Source organism: Anastrepha ludens, chromosome 6 (genome assembly GCF_028408465.1).
Source record: "Anastrepha ludens isolate Willacy chromosome 6, idAnaLude1.1, whole genome shotgun sequence".
Taxonomy (NCBI): domain Eukaryota; kingdom Metazoa; phylum Arthropoda; class Insecta; order Diptera; family Tephritidae; genus Anastrepha; species Anastrepha ludens.
The window spans coordinates 102,760,217-102,778,919 of record NC_071502.1 but is presented as its reverse complement, the minus strand read 5'-3'; the positions used below and the strand labels follow the sequence as shown (position 1 = coordinate 102,778,919).

General features: G+C 35.6%; 1 protein-coding gene across 3 annotated transcripts in view; it reads right to left on the bottom strand.

The window, feature by feature from the left end:
• LOC128867823 (trehalase) overlaps positions 1 to 18,703 on the bottom strand; it is a 78,903-nt gene that overhangs the window by 689 nt on the left and 59,511 nt on the right. For 2 of the 3 annotated variants that reach the window (XM_054109363.1, XM_054109361.1), the window contains exons 4-7: positions 9,735 to 9,918; positions 8,731 to 9,609; positions 7,166 to 7,564; positions 6,908 to 7,052 (exon numbers count right to left, since the gene is read on the bottom strand). In XM_054109363.1, the coding sequence (XP_053965338.1) occupies positions 6,908 to 7,052; positions 7,166 to 7,564; positions 8,731 to 9,609; positions 9,735 to 9,918 (1,607 nt within the window). Of the gene's footprint in view, positions 1 to 6,907; positions 7,053 to 7,165; positions 7,565 to 8,730; positions 9,610 to 9,734; positions 9,919 to 17,622; positions 18,025 to 18,703 lie in introns of all 3 variants that reach the window. The other variant, XM_054109360.1, reaches the window with a different exon arrangement.

Sequence of the window (18,703 nt, the reverse complement as noted above, 5' to 3'; positions counted from 1 at the left end):
GGAAAGAGCGGTCTGAAATTTCCGAAGAATCGATGTTGTACATCTATTTACTTTTCAGGTTTTCAAAAATATAGCCTTTCGTAAACACATCGGGTATATTCAGAAACGCATTATAATGCGCAACGTACTTTTGCAGTGTTGGCAATGCGTTCAGAAATGCAAGTATGGCAGTACTGCAAATGCATCGCGTTCCAAAACGCCATTTTTGTATCAAACGTCTCGCATTATTTGCAGGAAAAATTTTAATACTGCCGCTGATTACGCTAATATGATGTCTGATGAAAAGTGAGTATAAAACTATTTTTTTTAGCTTTTAATGCAAAGATATATTAAATATACGTTATTAAAACAATATTTCATTAAATTTTTCTTGAAAAATTAGAAAATTTTCTAATTGTTTCAAAAAAAGATTTTTTTTTTTTTTTTTTTTTTGAAAATTGGAAAAGTAATGAATTACAATCACAATAAATTAAAAAGCAATAGCGACTAGGAAAAAAAGATTTATTTTTGCGAATTTTTCGTTTTAATGAACATCTTACTATATGTGATCTTCTTTTTAGTTTTACACGTCTTTTTTTTCTTAAATTTAGCAAAAAACTATCACTTTTTACTTCAAATATATCGTCAACAACTAAACTCAATAATACTTCCATTTTAGTGTAAAACGCGTTCATAAATGCAACAAATCTTTTTGCAAATCGTTAACAAATCTATCAATTGCATCACTTGTCACATTGGCAGTGTTGCTAGCGCTGCAATTACTGCGCATTTATACTGCGTTTCTGAATATACCCATCGTTTAATTTTTGTTGTTGTTGTTGTAGCGGTAAATTGCCTTGTCAGTGTAGTGTAAATCACCGGTCGTCTTCGTTTAGCTCATCTTACAGTATTTCCAGGAAACTTGCTGTTTCGACAGGGTGGGCCCAGAGGGAGAATGGTATTAGATGAGTGGGTTTGATGGGGCATGTGAAAGGTGGTTCGTGTCGGGGTGCCTTCACATGTTGGCATATGTTAGTATGTCGGGGTCAATTCTGGATAGGCAGGAGTTTAAACAGCTACAGTATCCAGAACGTAATTGTGCCAAGGTTACGCGGGACTCTCAGGGAAGTTGGAGCTCTTCGTCTGCAGTGGGTGGTGGTTGAACTCCGATGACGGTATTCGCTGGTCGGGAGCTTAAGAAGGTGGTAAGAGTCTTCCGATGAATGTCGTTAATTGTCTGTCTGTACACTGTCCGATCCAGTAATTGTCGGTCTGTTTTGTCCTGGATCTCGTCCGCGATTTACTGGATCTCGTCCTGACGTGCCTGGGAGGCGGCTCAGGCTCAAGCAGGTGTGGGATCTGCCCTAAATACCCTAACAGGAACTGCTTGCTGAGCAGTATTTAAAATTTTTTAAATAAATTAAATTTTTATAATATTTCTTGGTATACGAGAGCCGTTTGAAAAGTCCGGACAAAAAGAAAAACTACTTAATGGTTTGGGGTAAACCTTTTTTTATTTTTTTGACTTAGTCTCCTTCAGGCTTTATGCACTTCGTCCAACGCTCTTCTAGTACAATAGGATTTGTCCAAGTCTGAAAAATGGCCATTTGTTTCTGCAATCACATCCTCGTTTGAATAAAATCGTTTTCCCGCCAGCCATTTCTTCAAATTGGTGAACAAATAGTAGTCCGGGGAATCCGAGGGAGCCAAGACTGGAGAAGAGGGTGGTTGTGAAACGAGTTGGAACCCTATTTCCAATAAGGGGTTATACGCAGTTATGACTTTCAAAAAAATCGTTTTTTTTTATTGCATTTTGGTAATGTACATATATTCAAAAGTATACGCACGAAATTTGAAGTAGATCTAAGCAATACTTTCGGAGTTATACCTAAATATGTAGAGATGCCTCGGCACGTTTTAAGGTAGGTATTGAAACTTTAAACGTGTTTTTTTCAAAACGGCATTTTTCAAGTCGGTGTACACGATATCTCGAAAACGGCTTGTTTGATCGGTCAACCGTTTTAACTCAATCTTTAAAGATACATTTTCTAGTAATTAATCGTTCCTTTTGTAAATCTGATACTTATTTTCCATTTTATAATCAATTTCCGGCCAAATTTTAACGTAAAAATCGAAATCATTTCTTTTAAAAGCTGCCATTTTGTGAAAATTCACTATTCTGATTAGCCGAACGATTAATTACTAGATAATCTAATATATTAACAAAATTTGTTTGGTTTTTTGATTTCAGATAATCCAATCCTGAGTTACGATGTACACCGTAAATCGTCTTTTTTTAAAGGAGGTTCCAGAAATCGCCTGCAGCGCGCTCTATAATCAACATTTTCATAAATAAAAAATTTTGTTACGTTCTTGAAGGATGCTTTTATAACCGCCAAAAATTTTCCAATTAAAATATTCTGAAGTTTCTTCAGGATAAATCCTTGACAACCCGTCTTTTATTTGCTTCATAACTGCGTATAACCCCTTAAAGGGTTAGGGGTAGTCAGAATTTTCGAAAAATTGAATTTTGTTTTTTGCATTTTCTTAAAAATATTGTGTGAAAATTTGAATCCGATAAATACTTTTCGAGTTATTCAACAATTAACAAAGGGCGCTCGGGCGCTCCGGAGCTTTCGAGAGCAAGTAGCACAACTTTAAATGCATTTTTCTCAAAACTAACTTCTTTCAACTCGTCACTGTAACTTAAAAACCGCTTGGTAGATTTCAATAAAATGTACACTGCTTTTGAAAAACATAAAAAACTCGTGCCTGTTCGAAGGATTTTCTTTTTTTTCAAAATTTCGATTTTTTTTAACTATTGTCGGTTTTTTTTCGAAATCTGAAAAATATTTCCTGAGACCGCCATATTGTTAATTTTGGCAGAAGATTATCTATTAATAAAATTAATTTCTCTTGACCGATTGATTTTAAATGAATCTCAAAGGATTGTGACTTCTGGAGAAATGGGCTTCACAGACACAGCGATAATTTTCATAATTATTAATTTTTTTTTTTAATTTCTACTACAGTCAAGTCGAAACGTGATGTATTAATGCTACGTTTTTATTTTTGTAAAATAAATCAATTAACTGGCAAAAAAAAAAAATGATTGAAACTCATAATTTTTTCAGGCCTCTGACTACCCCTAAACCCTTAACTTTTGCTGCTGAGGAGTGAGTTGGTGCGTTTAATTACCACACGAAACTTTTTCGTTCATTTTTTGAAAATCACTCGACTTCCTCGATTCAAACGAATGTCAAACACAAAGAAATATACTGATATGGCTGACACTTGATTCGCGTTCTTCCAAGAGATGCTACTAACTAAACATAAACTCGATACGCGTCGGTAGTGCCGTCTTGTTGATGTAGCAGCATGAGTATAATATATTCCATACATGTACGGGGAATGCTGCTGGAGAGACAGTCCTAGGCCAGATATAAATCCGTGTCGTTCCAGTAACGTAGAACGGACTGTCGTGGGAAAGTCCGTGCCATCTGTCTGGCTTTACACGGACTTTTCAAACGACCCCTTTATGCAAGTTATTTTGAAGCTTTATTATTTTTCTTTTCGAGACAGAGATGGTGAGGCAAGCAATTAAAGTTTTTGTAATTCGGCAAAATCTCCCACTAAACTCTTCGCGCCTTCTGACTTTGCACGGATTTTTTAAACGACCCTCGTATATGGTTTACCTAAAACTGACTTCTTTTATACACGTCGGAAAGAAAAAGAAAAGCCGAATCGTCTTAAATTTTAAAGATATTCAATAAACCAGTGGCTATGATTTAAACAACAGGGTTCTACGGTTCTACGTTATCGGAATGACCCGGACTTAAAATCGGCTTTTATTTTTATCAGTACTCTCCAAACTGTATGGGAGTATTTCACGCTATTACAACAACAACAAAAACAATAATTTAAACATACTCACCCAACACCCTTTTCATAATTTGGCATTTCTTTAAATTTTTCGCATGAAAGTTTCACAAAACTATCCATAAAACTACAAGCAGTAGCTTTCTGCCAAAAAAAAAAAGATTAATACAAATTAATAAAGTATTAATGAACTGAATATTATTTTTTTTCTTGTTCACTCCTGGTTGGTTTCGTTAATCTATTTTGATTACTGACAGGGTAGGTGATTAGCCTGCCGCTACGAACTGATTAATGCTTGAGTAAAATATATTGCGAACACTGGTTTCGACTTTTTAGCCATTTACTTAAAATAAAAATTTGTTTTGAACAGCTTGATAGTTTTGGCTTAATATTTGTTTAACTAATACTAATGAACAAAAAATTGCAAAAAAAAGTATTTTAATCAATCTTTTCACTATCTTCATCCTAATTTTGAAAATGTTTATTTTTTTATTAAGCGATTACATACGTCCATAATTTTCAAAAAATTAATTTTTTTTACAGATTATTATTCTTAATAGTTTTAGACGTTTATCTGTGGAAGTCGATTGTAAAAATTCCCCATAGATAGAAAGTTATGGTAGAAAATGTAACTGCCCGACGAGAGTTTGATGCGCACAGGGAACTGTCCTTCGTTTGAGGCAGCGAAAATGCGTGACAGGTAGGTAGGTAGGTAGGGTGGCTGTCGCAACGACACACTTAGACCTTTCGTAGGTCCATTGTGATACCACTGGAGCTTATCATTACCCTACCATCCGGTAGCTCTTATAAACGAGCAAGTTTCGTTAGTTTTAGATGCGCTATGTCCGCTACATCAGTTAAAAATGCCGTACCAAGAGCGCGCAGCCTCCTCATAGCTAAGCTTTCACACTCACATAAAAGGTGTCTGACTGTTTCCTCTTCTTCTGTATTAAGACAGCTTCTACAGAAATCGAAGTACGGGAGTCCTAACCTTCTAGCGTGGCTGCCTATTAAACAATGAGTGTGTGTTTTCTTTATAGTCTGTAAGCCGGATTTTTGATATTTTTATTAAAAATTTTTGTAAACTTAATATACCTGTACATGTGACATTATTGACGTAAAACGCATACTTTTTTAAAATGTTGTAAATTGCAAAATTTTTCGAAATTCAAAAATCGGGCTCGGTAGACTACAACTACAACTTTATTTTACAAGATTTTTTTTACACTTTACAGATCCCTCACAATTTCAAGGAGAAATGATGCAGACCGTGGATCAACTTTTTTTCTTTGTACTGTGGGTCACGTGATTTTTATATACTAATTTTTGTAAAGAAAAATTAAAATACATTTTTTATAAAGTTTAAGTACTAATAAACAATGTATAAATTTTTTTTATATTTATTTCTATTTTTATCCCTTCTAAAACAGTTTTTCTTTTAGCGCATTTTTTGACGCCGCTGAACGTATGTATGTAACCCCTTAAGCGTGCTAATTTTTGATGTATTGAGTGAGTCTTTAAAATTTGTAATTTGGCATTGTTTTGTTTTATTTGGGTGTGTTCTTGCTAATTTTGAAAATGTTTTTTTTATTCATTTAGACGCCTAGACGCGTTGAATTTTCGAACGCCAAATATTTTATATAAATTCAATTCAATTCAATTCAATTCAATATATATATATATAATTGGCGCGTACACCCTTTTTGGGTGTTTGGCCGAGCTCCTCCTCCTATTTGTGATGTGCGTCTTGATTTTGTTCCACGGCAGACATTTTTATGAGGAGCTTTTCGTGGCAGAAATACACTCGGAGGTTTGCCATTGCCTGACGAGGGGCGATCGCTATTAACAAAAAGTTTTTTTTTAATTTTGGTGTTTTCACCGAGATTTGAACCGTTGTTCTCTCTGTGAATTCCGAATGGTAGTCACGCACCAACCCATTCGGCTACGGCGGCCGACGGCGGTAACTTATTTAGGGGAAGGAAAACAAATGCAGGTATCACAATGGACCACCGAGTGTCTTGTCTTAGACAAGCAACCTGGCTAACCTAACTTAACCTAAGGTTCAATTTTCAGTGTTCTTTAGCGGTGGTGAATTTTTTAAACTGAGTTTAAGTCTGCAAAATTAGGTATTTAAGCTCAGTTTTACAGGAAAGCATGGCTGAATTTGCACTAAGAACCCGACCCTTGCTGAGGGAATATGCGGACAAATTTATGTAGTTTTTAAATATCTAAGCTGGTGTATATACCTCCAAGCAAGGGATGGAAAAAAATCAAAATTAAAAGAAAAAAAAAAAACAATTTATATTTTTTATTTAGTATTTTGTGATACTCACCACGTTTGCTTTTTGGCAAATTTTTTACTTTTGAGTTTTTTGAAAAAAAAAATCTCTAAGAGCCTTATCTAATAATTATAGTAGAAAATGTAGAGACTTTTAGCTTTTTAATCTTAACATTTTTTCACACTACACAATTAATTTGTCTCACATGTCTTTAATGCATTAAATTAAGTGACATGTGTGCATGTATGGAGTTTGAGGTTATGTTCATTGCTGTATAGAATTAAATGAAATCAGAATATGAGTATGAATCCTGAAGCTTTTTCGAGCTCTTGGACATATTGTCTAGTATTTAGTTTTGTGCCTTGTGGGAATGCGTAATTTCGTGGAAATATTTGTGTTATGAATATTTACATGTTATTGTATACACACTCACATTTAAAAAATATATAGTGTAATAGATATATATATAGGTATGTATGCTGCTTTTTACATATTTACATTCATGTGCGTCCCTCAACTTATTAATGAAACAATTTTGAAATTTTATTTAATATATTTTTTAATGAATTGTTTTTTTTTTTCAAATTTATTTATTATACATAAACAATGTATTCTTAGATGAATATTTTAAAATTAAATAGCATATTTTTGAACAATATGCTGTGAGACGATAACAACGACAAAGGACAAATGAACTGTTATGAGTCGAATTTTTTTGATATTTTAAGGGTAGTTTTTTTGTTTTTTATTGCTTCAAAGCGCATCGTCACCTGTTTGTGTCGCACTATTTGAAAGTGACAGCTCTCCGCCATATTTCGCCAGGAACTCTATAATAACACCATTGCTCCAACCAAAGCCTTTTTGCACCTCATATTCACCACCGCCACCATGACCGCCGAAACGTGTTGCATCATACTGTGTAAGAGAAAGCAAAAACAAAAAGAAACAAATAAAAAATAAAGAAATTTAAAAAAAAAATAATAATAATGCAGAATTGTTCGTAGTCAGCACTTTGGTTCATTACAAACCTTTTCAAACATTGTCTGTGTTTGTTTGTAGGCCTCGAAATTTGATTTCACCCATCGCTGGGCCCATTTTTCTGAGAGATTCTTTGATTCAGCGGTGCCCAAATTCTCCAAGCCCTTAACGAGCAGGTACTGCATTGGTGGCCAAACATTTGGAAAGTCCCATTGTTCGCCTGTATTTTCGAGTGTATTCGGTACGCCTCCAGGATAACTGTCCAATTTCAATTTCTCAATGTACTTCAGAACAGATGCCGAAATTTGTTGTGAATTCAAAGCATTGAATGCACCTGTCCAGAGTGGTGCCAAATTGGTGGGCACAAAGTAATTGCGTGGTTTCTGGTTAATCAAATCATAGTCCAACCAAACACCAGCTTCCTCGTTCCAGTGAACAGCTTGGATAGCCTAGAAAATAAAAATGAAAAAAATAACAAAAATACAAATGATCAGCAAGTGAGCTAAACATGCATAAGTATGTATATATGTAGATAGGGTGGTCCAAATATAAGTTTCATTCTAGTAATGAGCTTGGATAGCCTGGAAGACAACAAAAAATAGAAATAAAAAGTGGACAAGCTGAATACTGAACCAAGTGAGTTTAAAAGGCATATACAAGTACAGGGTGGTCCAAATATAAGTTTTATTCTAGTGAAATACTTGGATAGCCTTGAAGATAACACAAAAAAAGTGGATTAGCTGAATGCTGAACCAAGTGAGCTTAAAAGTCATATACAGGGTGGTCCAAGTATAGGCTACTTTATGAATAAATTATTTTGAAGGCGCATTTCTGCTTGAAATTTAGACTCAATCAATGTCATATCCCCTGCGGTAATAAATAAAAGGTGGCGCAAAATTAATCACTCCATCGGAAGATTTATAATTTTTGAAAATGACAATTTTGGCAATCCTACGTCAATTATATTTGACAATTGTGACTAGACAGCTGCAAAATAATGAACTCCATTATTATAAATCATTTTTTATGTAGTAAAAAAGTTATTCAAAAACAGAATGGAATCAGTCATATTGAGGAGCCTAAAATTTACTTCAAAAAATATCTCGAGCAATTTAGGATATTGATGTACACTTGACACTTACTGGAGTATATCTAAGGAATTCGTAGTACTAGTGCCTATTCGGAAGTAGATTTAAAATTTTTCTAAAATACACCTCAGGTAACCCGAAGCACATTTGACGCTTTCAGAAATGCTATTGATAATTCTAACACTTTCTGATACACAACTGACTATTCTAAAGTACATAAAATTTATGCTGTCTGAAGTAACATACATACAACGGCTTTTTGTGAGATAATGTCAGAAAGTTAAAATATCTCGGAGGAAATTATTTTTGAAAATTTGAAAAACTTGTTTTGATACGCCCTTTTTTATTGAAAAATTGCATACTCGCACTATGCGGATACTTTCTAGTTGAAATGAATTCGGCAAAGTATCGAAATGGGTTCGCTAGACAATTTTGGAGCGAAAAAAGTTTGTCCAACCTTTTTATTTGCTCACTTCGTCTTAATAATACAATTTTAAATAATATAAAGTATGCACCTAAGTTCTTACCTCAAAAATCTTTGCAGCCTTGATTTTATATTCAGCACTTTTTTCTGCATTGCCTGCCTTCTCGTGGAATTCCGAAATGATTTGCGCATTCCAATAGAGTATCGCATTTAGGTCAACCGGTACAGTGGAGCGTGTCTTCAAATTTGTTAGATTACCATCGTTTGTGCCATTTTCGTTGATAAACCAACGAGAACTGAAATCCATGCCAGATTCTGCACCAGCCTTTAGCTCGGAGTAGTGTTGTTCCTTCTCTTCGTCGGTGGTAAAAGCTTGCGAAGTCTCGATATCTTCACGATAGGATTCTGGTCGTGGACCGGTGGAGTTATCACGATAAATGGCAACATCAAAGCCTTTCACTTGCACGGTATGGTTATTCATCCAATACTCAAATTCATGTTCCAAAACATCCAAGGAGTCCAAGGCCAAACTGTAATCTTTGGTGAATTCGACATAAGCCTTAACCATAGCCGTCAATAGAGGCGGTTGTGAACGATGTGAATAGTATATGCGACCACCGTTAGGTATGAAACCAAATCTTAGTACAATGGACAAAAAGTTTTCGATCATGCCACGTGCTGTTTCGTACATCTCCGAATAGAGCAAACCGCGTATGATCCAATAAGAGTCCCAATAGTAGAATTCAATGAAGCGACCACCTGGTACGATAACGGGATTATCGACTGGTATTATGGAATAGTATTCCGGATTTTTGTGTACATCTTCAATCATTTTGCGGCCCAAATTCTTCCAAATTGTATTCAAATCAGAGCCCCATTGCTTGAGATCAGGATCGTTGATGGCATCTAAAAATTCCGGATGTTCCTTCCAATCGTTAGGTATCCATGCCTCGAATTCTTTACCGCGCTCTTCGAAATGTGTCTGTAAGTTCGAACGAAAAAGTAAAAGATTAAAAGAGAAAAAAAGGAAGAGGTAATTGAAGAAAAATTAATTAGTCGAGTACGACAAAATGAGTAGCAGTGGAAACAATTCTGAGCTCAACATACATCAACGAAATCACGTATTTCCGTTTCGGTAGGTGTATTATTCTTGGCAAGCATAAATGCATCGAATTCCTCCAATGTTTTATTCGGCAGATTCTTCAGCTTCATGTCGACAAAAGTTTTGGAGTCCTTGTAAAGATGTGCCATTTGTACAGTATGCAGCAGCGGTCCATGGCAATAGATTTGACTGGCGAGAAACAAAAACAAATACATTAACCATTTTAGCCAAGTATAAACGATCAACCAAAATTGTGTGAAATTCCTCTCAAAAACTATAATTGGTATGCAGCCAGGGTGTGCACAAAGGGAAATTTGAATAAAAATGCATTTCCGTTTAGGCACGACGAATCGCAAAAATTTTAGCTCGAGTTCAACGATGTATTATATTCACAATTTGTGTATTACTTGATTGCTGCCAAGGTGCATTTATTAAAGGTGGTGGCACTAGACCAACAACAATGTTTTGTACGTTTGATTGCCACGGCAAAGTATTGGAAAAGAATGTAGTAAACAAAAAATTAACTCGCCTTGTTTTATTCTGTGATGACAGTCACATGGACACAGCGAAAGAAAAAAAACAAATCAGCTGATTTTCCAATACCACCTCTAATACATAGACTCGCCTTGATTGAGTCAATGATAGTTTCCAAGGCGATTGAATCTTCTATATGTAGTAATTTACATAAGTGGGTAGGATTGGAATGTAAGGGAATTGTAGATGGCCAAAAATCTTCCAAGCACTCAGACAGTATTGCCCATCGCACTGAAGATCTATAAAGAGGGTGGATGGGGTTAAAAAATAGAAGAGCCCGCGTTCGAAGAGGTGTAAGAGTCTAGAAACTTTAAAGGATTAGGTTAGGTGTAGGAGTCCTTAGAAACTCTTTGTGGGGGTAAAAGGATTAGGTTAGGTTAGGTTTGGTAACCGCATCGCACATAGACACAGCGCTGCCACTTAGACCACCATATTGAACCATCCTGAGCTTTTGACAAAGCGTAAAAGGTAGTTGATACCTAAAGTGTATATATTATCTACATATGTATATTCATTAAGAAGTAGGATCTTAAATATCGGTTCCTGCTTCTGGCTAAAGCCGGGCATGTGCAAAAAGGGTGTGGACTTATTTCCACCTCCTTCTCATTCCTGCAGCTACGACAGAAATCACGCATGTAAACGCCTAATCTCCCTGCATGATTTCCTATGAGACAATATCCTATGAGGGCCCCTACTAAGGTCCTAATTTGAAGACTACTCAATTTTATAATATTCTTGGACAGACGTAGATTTAGACTTGGCCATGTTTTCTAAGCAATTTTCCAGGTATTTACACTAATCCATTTTTGATTTACAGCACTAATTAGCGCGTCCTTAATAAGAAGCTTGCAAGTTGCGAGAGGTACCCCCATAAAATTACTTATGTTTGGCATGCAGGTACCTTCTCTTGTAAGTTGGTCAGCCCTACAGTTCCCTGATAAAACTCTGTGCCCTGGAACCCAGCATAAGATAATACGATATTGTTTGGCCATCTCATTAAGAGATTGGCGACAATGTAAGACACTACTTGATGTTATTTGAAATGCATCCAGGGCCTGTAGCGCAGCTTGGCTGTCTGATAGAATGCAGATTAAGTATTAAATTAAACTGAAATCAATCGTGATTTCTAGTTGTATGGAGATTCAGAGCAGATTTGACAAATACTGGCCTGATCCGCATCGGCTGGAAGTCATGGGCTATAAAATTTCAGCTTCTTTCAAATCTTGGAATATTAAGAAAAGTGTGAAAATCGGTACGAAGTACCAAAAAAAAAAACATGCGCTTGGCAACTTCAACGCCGACGTGGGCAGGGAAGTCGGTTAGTACTTAGTGCCATTACATAGTTAGATTACAGTGCCATTTAAGAAGAAGAAAATGAAGTGTCGACTTATAGAGGAAATAAAGTATATTTTCCAGTAAGTTTTCTATTTTCTAATTAACCGTCACATCTTGAAAGTTTTGCGTTAAAAGCGCATTATTTTCTGAACGCTTCCTGTCATCTAATCTAATTACATTCCATCGACAATGCGAGTGAGTTCTAATATTTGTATACTTATACATATATGTGTGTGTGTGTGTGTATGTATGCACAGGTGTGCAAGTACACTACTAATTATTTAAGTAATTTAATGGCTCCTCCAACAGCTAATAACAAATAAAAAGCCATTTTAATGACATTTTTCCCCCGCACATTCTTATCCAGAAATACGTAACTCATTTTTATTGCAGTTCTCATTTGCACTTCGCATACAATTCCATGCTCGTTAATTTGAAACTGTCGACGAGAACAACCAGAAATTATTTGCAATTTCTTTTAAATGTTCAATTTTGAAATATCACCTAGAAATGCATTGAATTTCTGGATACTTACAAAATTGCGATAAACTAGAATGCGCGTGCCTCACAGCACGAAACTAAAATTTTGCTTTTATGACGATTATAGGGAGTTTAAATTACATACAGAAGCAACTACTTTCGGCATTTCTATACTGGGGAATAGAGTTCTTGAGGGAATAAAGAATTGATACTCGTGGTCTTTCTACTAAACTGTTGGGGTGGACTAGAAACCGGATTTGCGGCAAAAAAGGAAGCGGTTGCAGTTTAACCTGTTAACCGGGGAATTAGCTATTGCTCAACTCGTTTCAGAATGGGGACTTTTTCTTCGCAGCAATAAGTAATATCACACCTCAACTAATAAAGGAATATCGTTTTTAACTTATGGTTTTTATTTATTTTGATAAAATATTTTATAATTCAAATGTATTCAATATATATAACCACTTTAAGATTTAATAGATAAGAACAGCGTAGAACGTAATGCGTTCAATATATTACGATTAATTTCCATGACGAAAAATTTCGTCATGCCCATTGCAGAAGGCTTTTATGTATGACGAAATATTTCGACATACCCAGTTAACAGGTTAACAGAAACCATTTTCGGGATTTAATTTTTTTAACTATTTTATTAAGATTTCGCTCTCGGCACCGTTTTTTAATGTTTAACTGAGCCGCTTCTCCGATTTGTGGCGTACGTCTTGGCGTTGTTCTACAAATGGAGGGGCTTACAGTTTTATACCGCCATCGAGCGTTTTATGGTATTTTAAGAGGAGTTTTATTTTGTGGCAAACTTTCGGGGAGGCGAAAAAACATTTTCTACCAAATTGTGTTTCGTCTCCGGGCTTTTGAAACTGTGTACTTTTGAATGAATAGTTATGCATCTTAGTGCCTTTCAAAATGGGTCGCAGGTTTGATAACATCTTCAAAACTCTTCTGAGCCAGATGATTAATACTTTACGTAGGTAGATGAAATGGTTGAAATGCCAGTGTGGCACTCCTCAAGTAACACTAAAGCGCCGTTTTGATACCATTATGGGACCTCCAACAGGCCGATATCTACAGCCAGAGCTGTTGATGTAATGGAGAAGATTGATGGGATTTAAGTTGGCGCACTGCCCCAGGCTGCCGAAGAAAGGAGCGTCCAGTGGCCTTAATCGTCTAGCTGCCAATCCCGGACAATTACAGAGAAAGTGCTCAACATTCTCTGAAAGGTCCCCACAGCTTTAGCAATGGGGGTTAAATGGTAACCCTAGCTGTTCCACGCGTGTGCCGATCGTCCAGTGACCGATTAACACAGCTACGAGTTTTGAAATTGAATGACGAGGAGTCCGAGAGACCTTCTGAGTCCTCCGTATATTGTACTGGGGCCAAAGGGTTTTCGAAATAGCACAGGAAGCGAAACAATTTGTGCAGTTCCTCTTTAACAGCCAGGGGGATGCCGAAGACCGTTTAAGGGATAACACCACTGTACACGCGTAAAATAAACACGATTTTTAAAGAATTTTTTTGTATAGAAGAAAAAGGAAAACAATCACTCTGTTTGGGGAAGTTATTACTTATATACTAAAATACAAAACTACAGAGTTTGATCGAAAAATTTTACAAAATGGCGGCATTGGAGACATTTTTGTAATACGGTTTCTCTTGAAGGAGCTCCGCGGCACGCAGCACAGAGGGTGCAAATTTTAATCTGGAACAAAGAAGCATTTTTTTTCTTAATCTAGATAAGAATAGCTAGAGAAACACGTAGAGGATTTAAAAAATATTTATTTTTGTGGAATTAGCAAGCATTTGAAAGAAAAAACTCTATTTTGGACTAAAAAAACGGCACTTAAATAATTATAACAATCGTTTAAATTAATCTATCGAAAATCCCCTACGCTCTTCTCTTAAGAAGGTTATTATACAGACGTAGTGAAAACCCTGATTAAAAATATTTAAAATTGTTTGAGTTATGCTGCGTGCCAATTTCAGAAAACGTGTTTTGAGAAAAACGCGCTTAAAGTTTGGAAATTTGGCGAAGTTGTTAGGTAGCAGTCACTAACGCTTGGTTGAAAGCTTAAAATATTTATGAAATAAACTTTTTAAGCTTAAAAAAAAAAAAATCAATTTTTTGAAATTTCTATAGTGGTGTTACCCCTTAAGAGGTCTGTGAGGCCAATTCAGTCCCCTTCCTGGCAAGCTATGTCCTGGAACCCAGATTAGGGAAATGTTACCTGCACACCCAAGAAATTTGATATCCTCCTTACAGGAGTTTACTAGTTTCGTTCTGCCGACGCCATGGTCTTGATCGCGACTTGACTATCGAAGAAAATGTCAATATCTCCTACCCTCCCGCGTTCCCTAAGCATTTTGGATGCCTGCAAAAGTCTTGCCTGAAAAACACTACCAGCTTTCGGCAGTTTAGACAGAGGTGCAAGTTTCGGTGTAGATTTTCTCCTCGATACAATCCTGCCTATTTGGAAAGATTGCCCTAGCACGACCATCAAACTTTAGTTTGCGGATAGAGAGATCTGTTCGAAGTTCGGAGAAATGCGGTGTTAACTGCTAACATGTCCCTTGAGAGATTGCCTCCAGAGGCCAACCTCCTTTAACCTGATTGCACTTTGAGCTGCGATTAATACTTAGAATAAGAAGAGTTCGGGGTGAGCCCTAAAAACAGTGTTCTAACTATTCCTGAGAAAAAGTAGAGACCTACTGGAGTTATTTGCTTAAATTTGATCCTTTTTGGGGTATTCAGTGAAGATAAAAGGAGACTCAATTTGTCATTTCTTGGCTTAACTCAAAGAGAAAAAGTAAGTTCCTAAAGATTCCTTGATTCCATAGTTTAGGAGTCTGATGAAACTTATTTGGTTGATCTGAGCACTTTTACTGCCTACCTGACAGTACTTTAAAAAAATATAATTTCATAAAATTCAAGTAGAAAGCCAAATAGAGAAAACGTTGTTATTTAATTTTAAAGCGGACTTTATCAGCTTGCATTCAAGCGAAATATTTTTGATCATTTTCAATTTTTTTGCAGGGTGTACTAATATTGTTAAGATATAAAACCATTGCACGGTGACCATAAAGTGAAATTTTAGAACGAGATTATGGCGCAATGAAATTAGATGATGTCCGGAAGAGAGTCTCACTTTATCGGCATGTCGATCATGAATTTAATAGTACGAAAACGGATTAATTCTAAGCAACTAAAATTACAGAGGTTAGTTAAAAAAAAACGGTATAAAGTCGATAGACATGGCTGACAATACGCTGATTCTTGGTTACCTAATCACACAAAATCGACTGAATGCTTGGATCTGTCTGTTTACTAAGACAGGTTGCCGGATGCCGGACGCCACTTTAACTCCTATTCAGTAGAAATTCCAAACGTAGGAAATTCGTCAATGAATGATATTTTAGCATTCAATGAGACGGCGGACGTTTTCATGATTTCGTAAGCAGTAAGGGGTTATGTTTCTGTGTTTAAGGGGATACAAACATTTTTTTAGGCCACACTGTCGCGTTGCCTCTGCTACACTCGATTGCCTATCTACATATGCATCTATCTATGTATTTATTATTATGCTTCGAAAGCCAAACTCGCACTAAGTACTATGCGTTACAAGTGCAGTTGGTTTTAAAGAGTCTTCGTTTCCACGATAGTCGCTTTTTTGATTGTATGTTACTGGAGCAGCACGCGTTTAAATCTAGTCAAGGACTGTCCCATCAGCAGCGTTCTTAAAAACTTGCTATTACAATAACAACAAGAACAATGGAAACGTTAAAAAATGCAGACTTGATGACTTGACAGATGTATTCTCTACTCTTTTGTAAAGAGATTTCCCAAAAAGACATACTATAACTTTCGAAAAGCCTAATCGGAGATGTTACAGTGCTGAAAATAACCCAGAAACTTCACTCCCTGAATTAGTTTGATTGTAGAACGATGTAGGTTAAGATCTTTCCACAAAATTCGCTACAATGTCGGTTGAGAGATTTCCTGTGAACGTCATGGAATCGTCGTGATTTTGAAGTGAAGCCCTTAAACCTGCCATATTTACGATACTCCGACCGGTGCGTTGGCTCACTAACACAATATCATTTAATTGCGAATATGTTAACTCAATTTATCCACTATATCACGCAGTGCCTGTCTGGTGGAACGATTATTACGACCAAAAAATTAAAACAAGCGCTCTTAAAGTTGCTGTCACCAACTTAAAATTCTGGCAGTCATTTTTCAAAATATTACTTTCTCCATGAAAAAAAATAAGCGTTTGTGTTCGAATATAAAATTGGTTTAAATCTTTATTTTGACATTTACGCTCTTCCGACAGGGTAACCCTCCGTTGGGCATCCAGCTCGGGCCAGTCTTTGGACGTTAATTGTTTTCGACTTTGGCTGTGCATTTGACACATTTCCATTATAGCTAACGACTTGAGCTTCCAGGTAGCTTCCTAAAATTTAATTTTCTATCGATTAATGGATATAACATTTTAAAAAGGATCCTTGAATAGGACAAAAAAAAAGGCCAGACCCGGTGCCCAACCGAAGGGTTTAAAAAAGGTGTCCAACGGTGGGTTAAATTTGCACCCCATACTTGTATCGTTGTATGTATTGTGAGGTTGTATGCTCACATATACTCCCAATCCATTGCTTGTCTACTTGTATACCTGCATTTCGAAAATTAATAAATCTTCCGTTAGGATGATTCATTTTGCGCCACCGTGTATTAGGATAATCGTAAGAAAAAATATATATATTTTTTTTTGGTGTTACTAACTACATTTGGTTTAATTTTTTTAGACAGCAATTTTAAAATTCTCTTATTTTTTATTAATATTTACTCGTAACGCCAATGAATTGAAATGACATAGTAAAAATGCGCTTTCCGTAAATTTGGTATATAATAAAATGTTTCTTCTTCTTGATTGGCGCGATAACCGCTTACGTTATTTTGGTCTTTTAATTTCTCTTCACAAATGTCCAAAAAAGGATACCCTATGTTTTATTTAAAAAGTCAAATACATTAATAACAAAAATTTTAATATTCAAAAAACTTTAATAATTTATTTTTGGCCTAAGCAATTTTTAATAACAAAATAATGTATTATATTGTATTTTTTAAAATGGTTAAACAATTTATTATTGATAGTTAATACCTTTTTTATCATGTCTAGAAAGTTTTAGTTTTTTTCAGGATTCATATAGAAAAGTAGTTTAAATTGCTTATTGAAGATTTGTGAAGGGAAATTAAAAGAGGATATTAAATAATGCCAATTTGTAAAAATTGTGTATCAAATTTACAGAATTCATTGGTAATTTTCAAAGCGTTGTATAATTTAAATTTTTCAATATATATATTAAACTAAAAATTAAAAAAATATATAAAAATAGGTGCATCATATTTTTGGCATTAGAAAAAATTCGGCGACAGCAAAAGAGAGTTTTTTTTTTGTTTTGGGCCATCAAAATGCCTATAGACATAATATATTTTCTGTGTGGGCGTTTTCTTTTCTTATTTTTTCCACTTACCAGGTTACAGGCTCTGAATAATTGTACTCGTACAGATTACTTTGTATCGCATTGCCGGTGCTGAAAATGGTGCGCGCGATGTTGGAGCGAACGCAAAGATTCAGAACGACAAACGCCCCAAATGGAAGGAAGCGCGAACTTAAAATTGACTTCATCACTATTTTTACTTTTTATTTAATTTTCGTAAAATTTTATTTTAATAAATGCACATACATAAATATGTATGTACCTATGTGCGTTGCTATTGATTTGGCTTTGGTTAAACGTTGTTCATTTAAATTTACATGAAAATAATACTTTTGGCAAAATTTGTTGTAGTTTTTGTTTTGTATTTGTATAAGTAAGATCGCTAGTTTTGATTTCGATTTCGGTTTGTCGAATTGACCTTGAGAAATACTGTTACTAAGGAAGTGGAAAACAAGTTTATTTTTCGTAGAAACAAATGAGATATCGTTTCCTTAAATCACTTTAAAATATTTAAGGCACATATTTCCTTTATTTTACAATTTCAATTTTATTTACATTTTTTCACTTTCGCGTATGCATATTTTTTGTTGTAAACGTTTAGTATGCCAGATGGCAGACGCGGATATTGTGCGTGTAATACGTGTGCGTAACGAGACTTTTTTGCGAAAAGCCGGAGACTTCCACTGGACGCGCCGCAAATGTCGGAAGTAATGGCCAGCTTGTGAATGATCCATTCTAAAGCGTTTCTGAACTATTTATTTGTGGATTAAGGCAATACTCGTCTATGTGTACGTAAGTGTCTCATATTAGTAGAGTGGCGCGTTGGCGTGTTGACGGCGTTGTATATCATATATAGGACACACATACATACAAACGGGCGTGTATTTGTGCGAAAATTGAAGACTACGATTAAGCGTTCCGAAAGTTAAGGCTACTTATTAGCTACCCTGCAGGTAAAAACACGGGCTTACTATAATAGTTAGTTCGCAAGAATGACACTGGAAATTCGGCAGCGAAATACTGCCCGCTAATTTCACACATTATAATCAGTCGTTGTTCAGACGACAAGAACATATCTGTGTTGGAGGCTGTGTTGATTATTTTCATATATCAC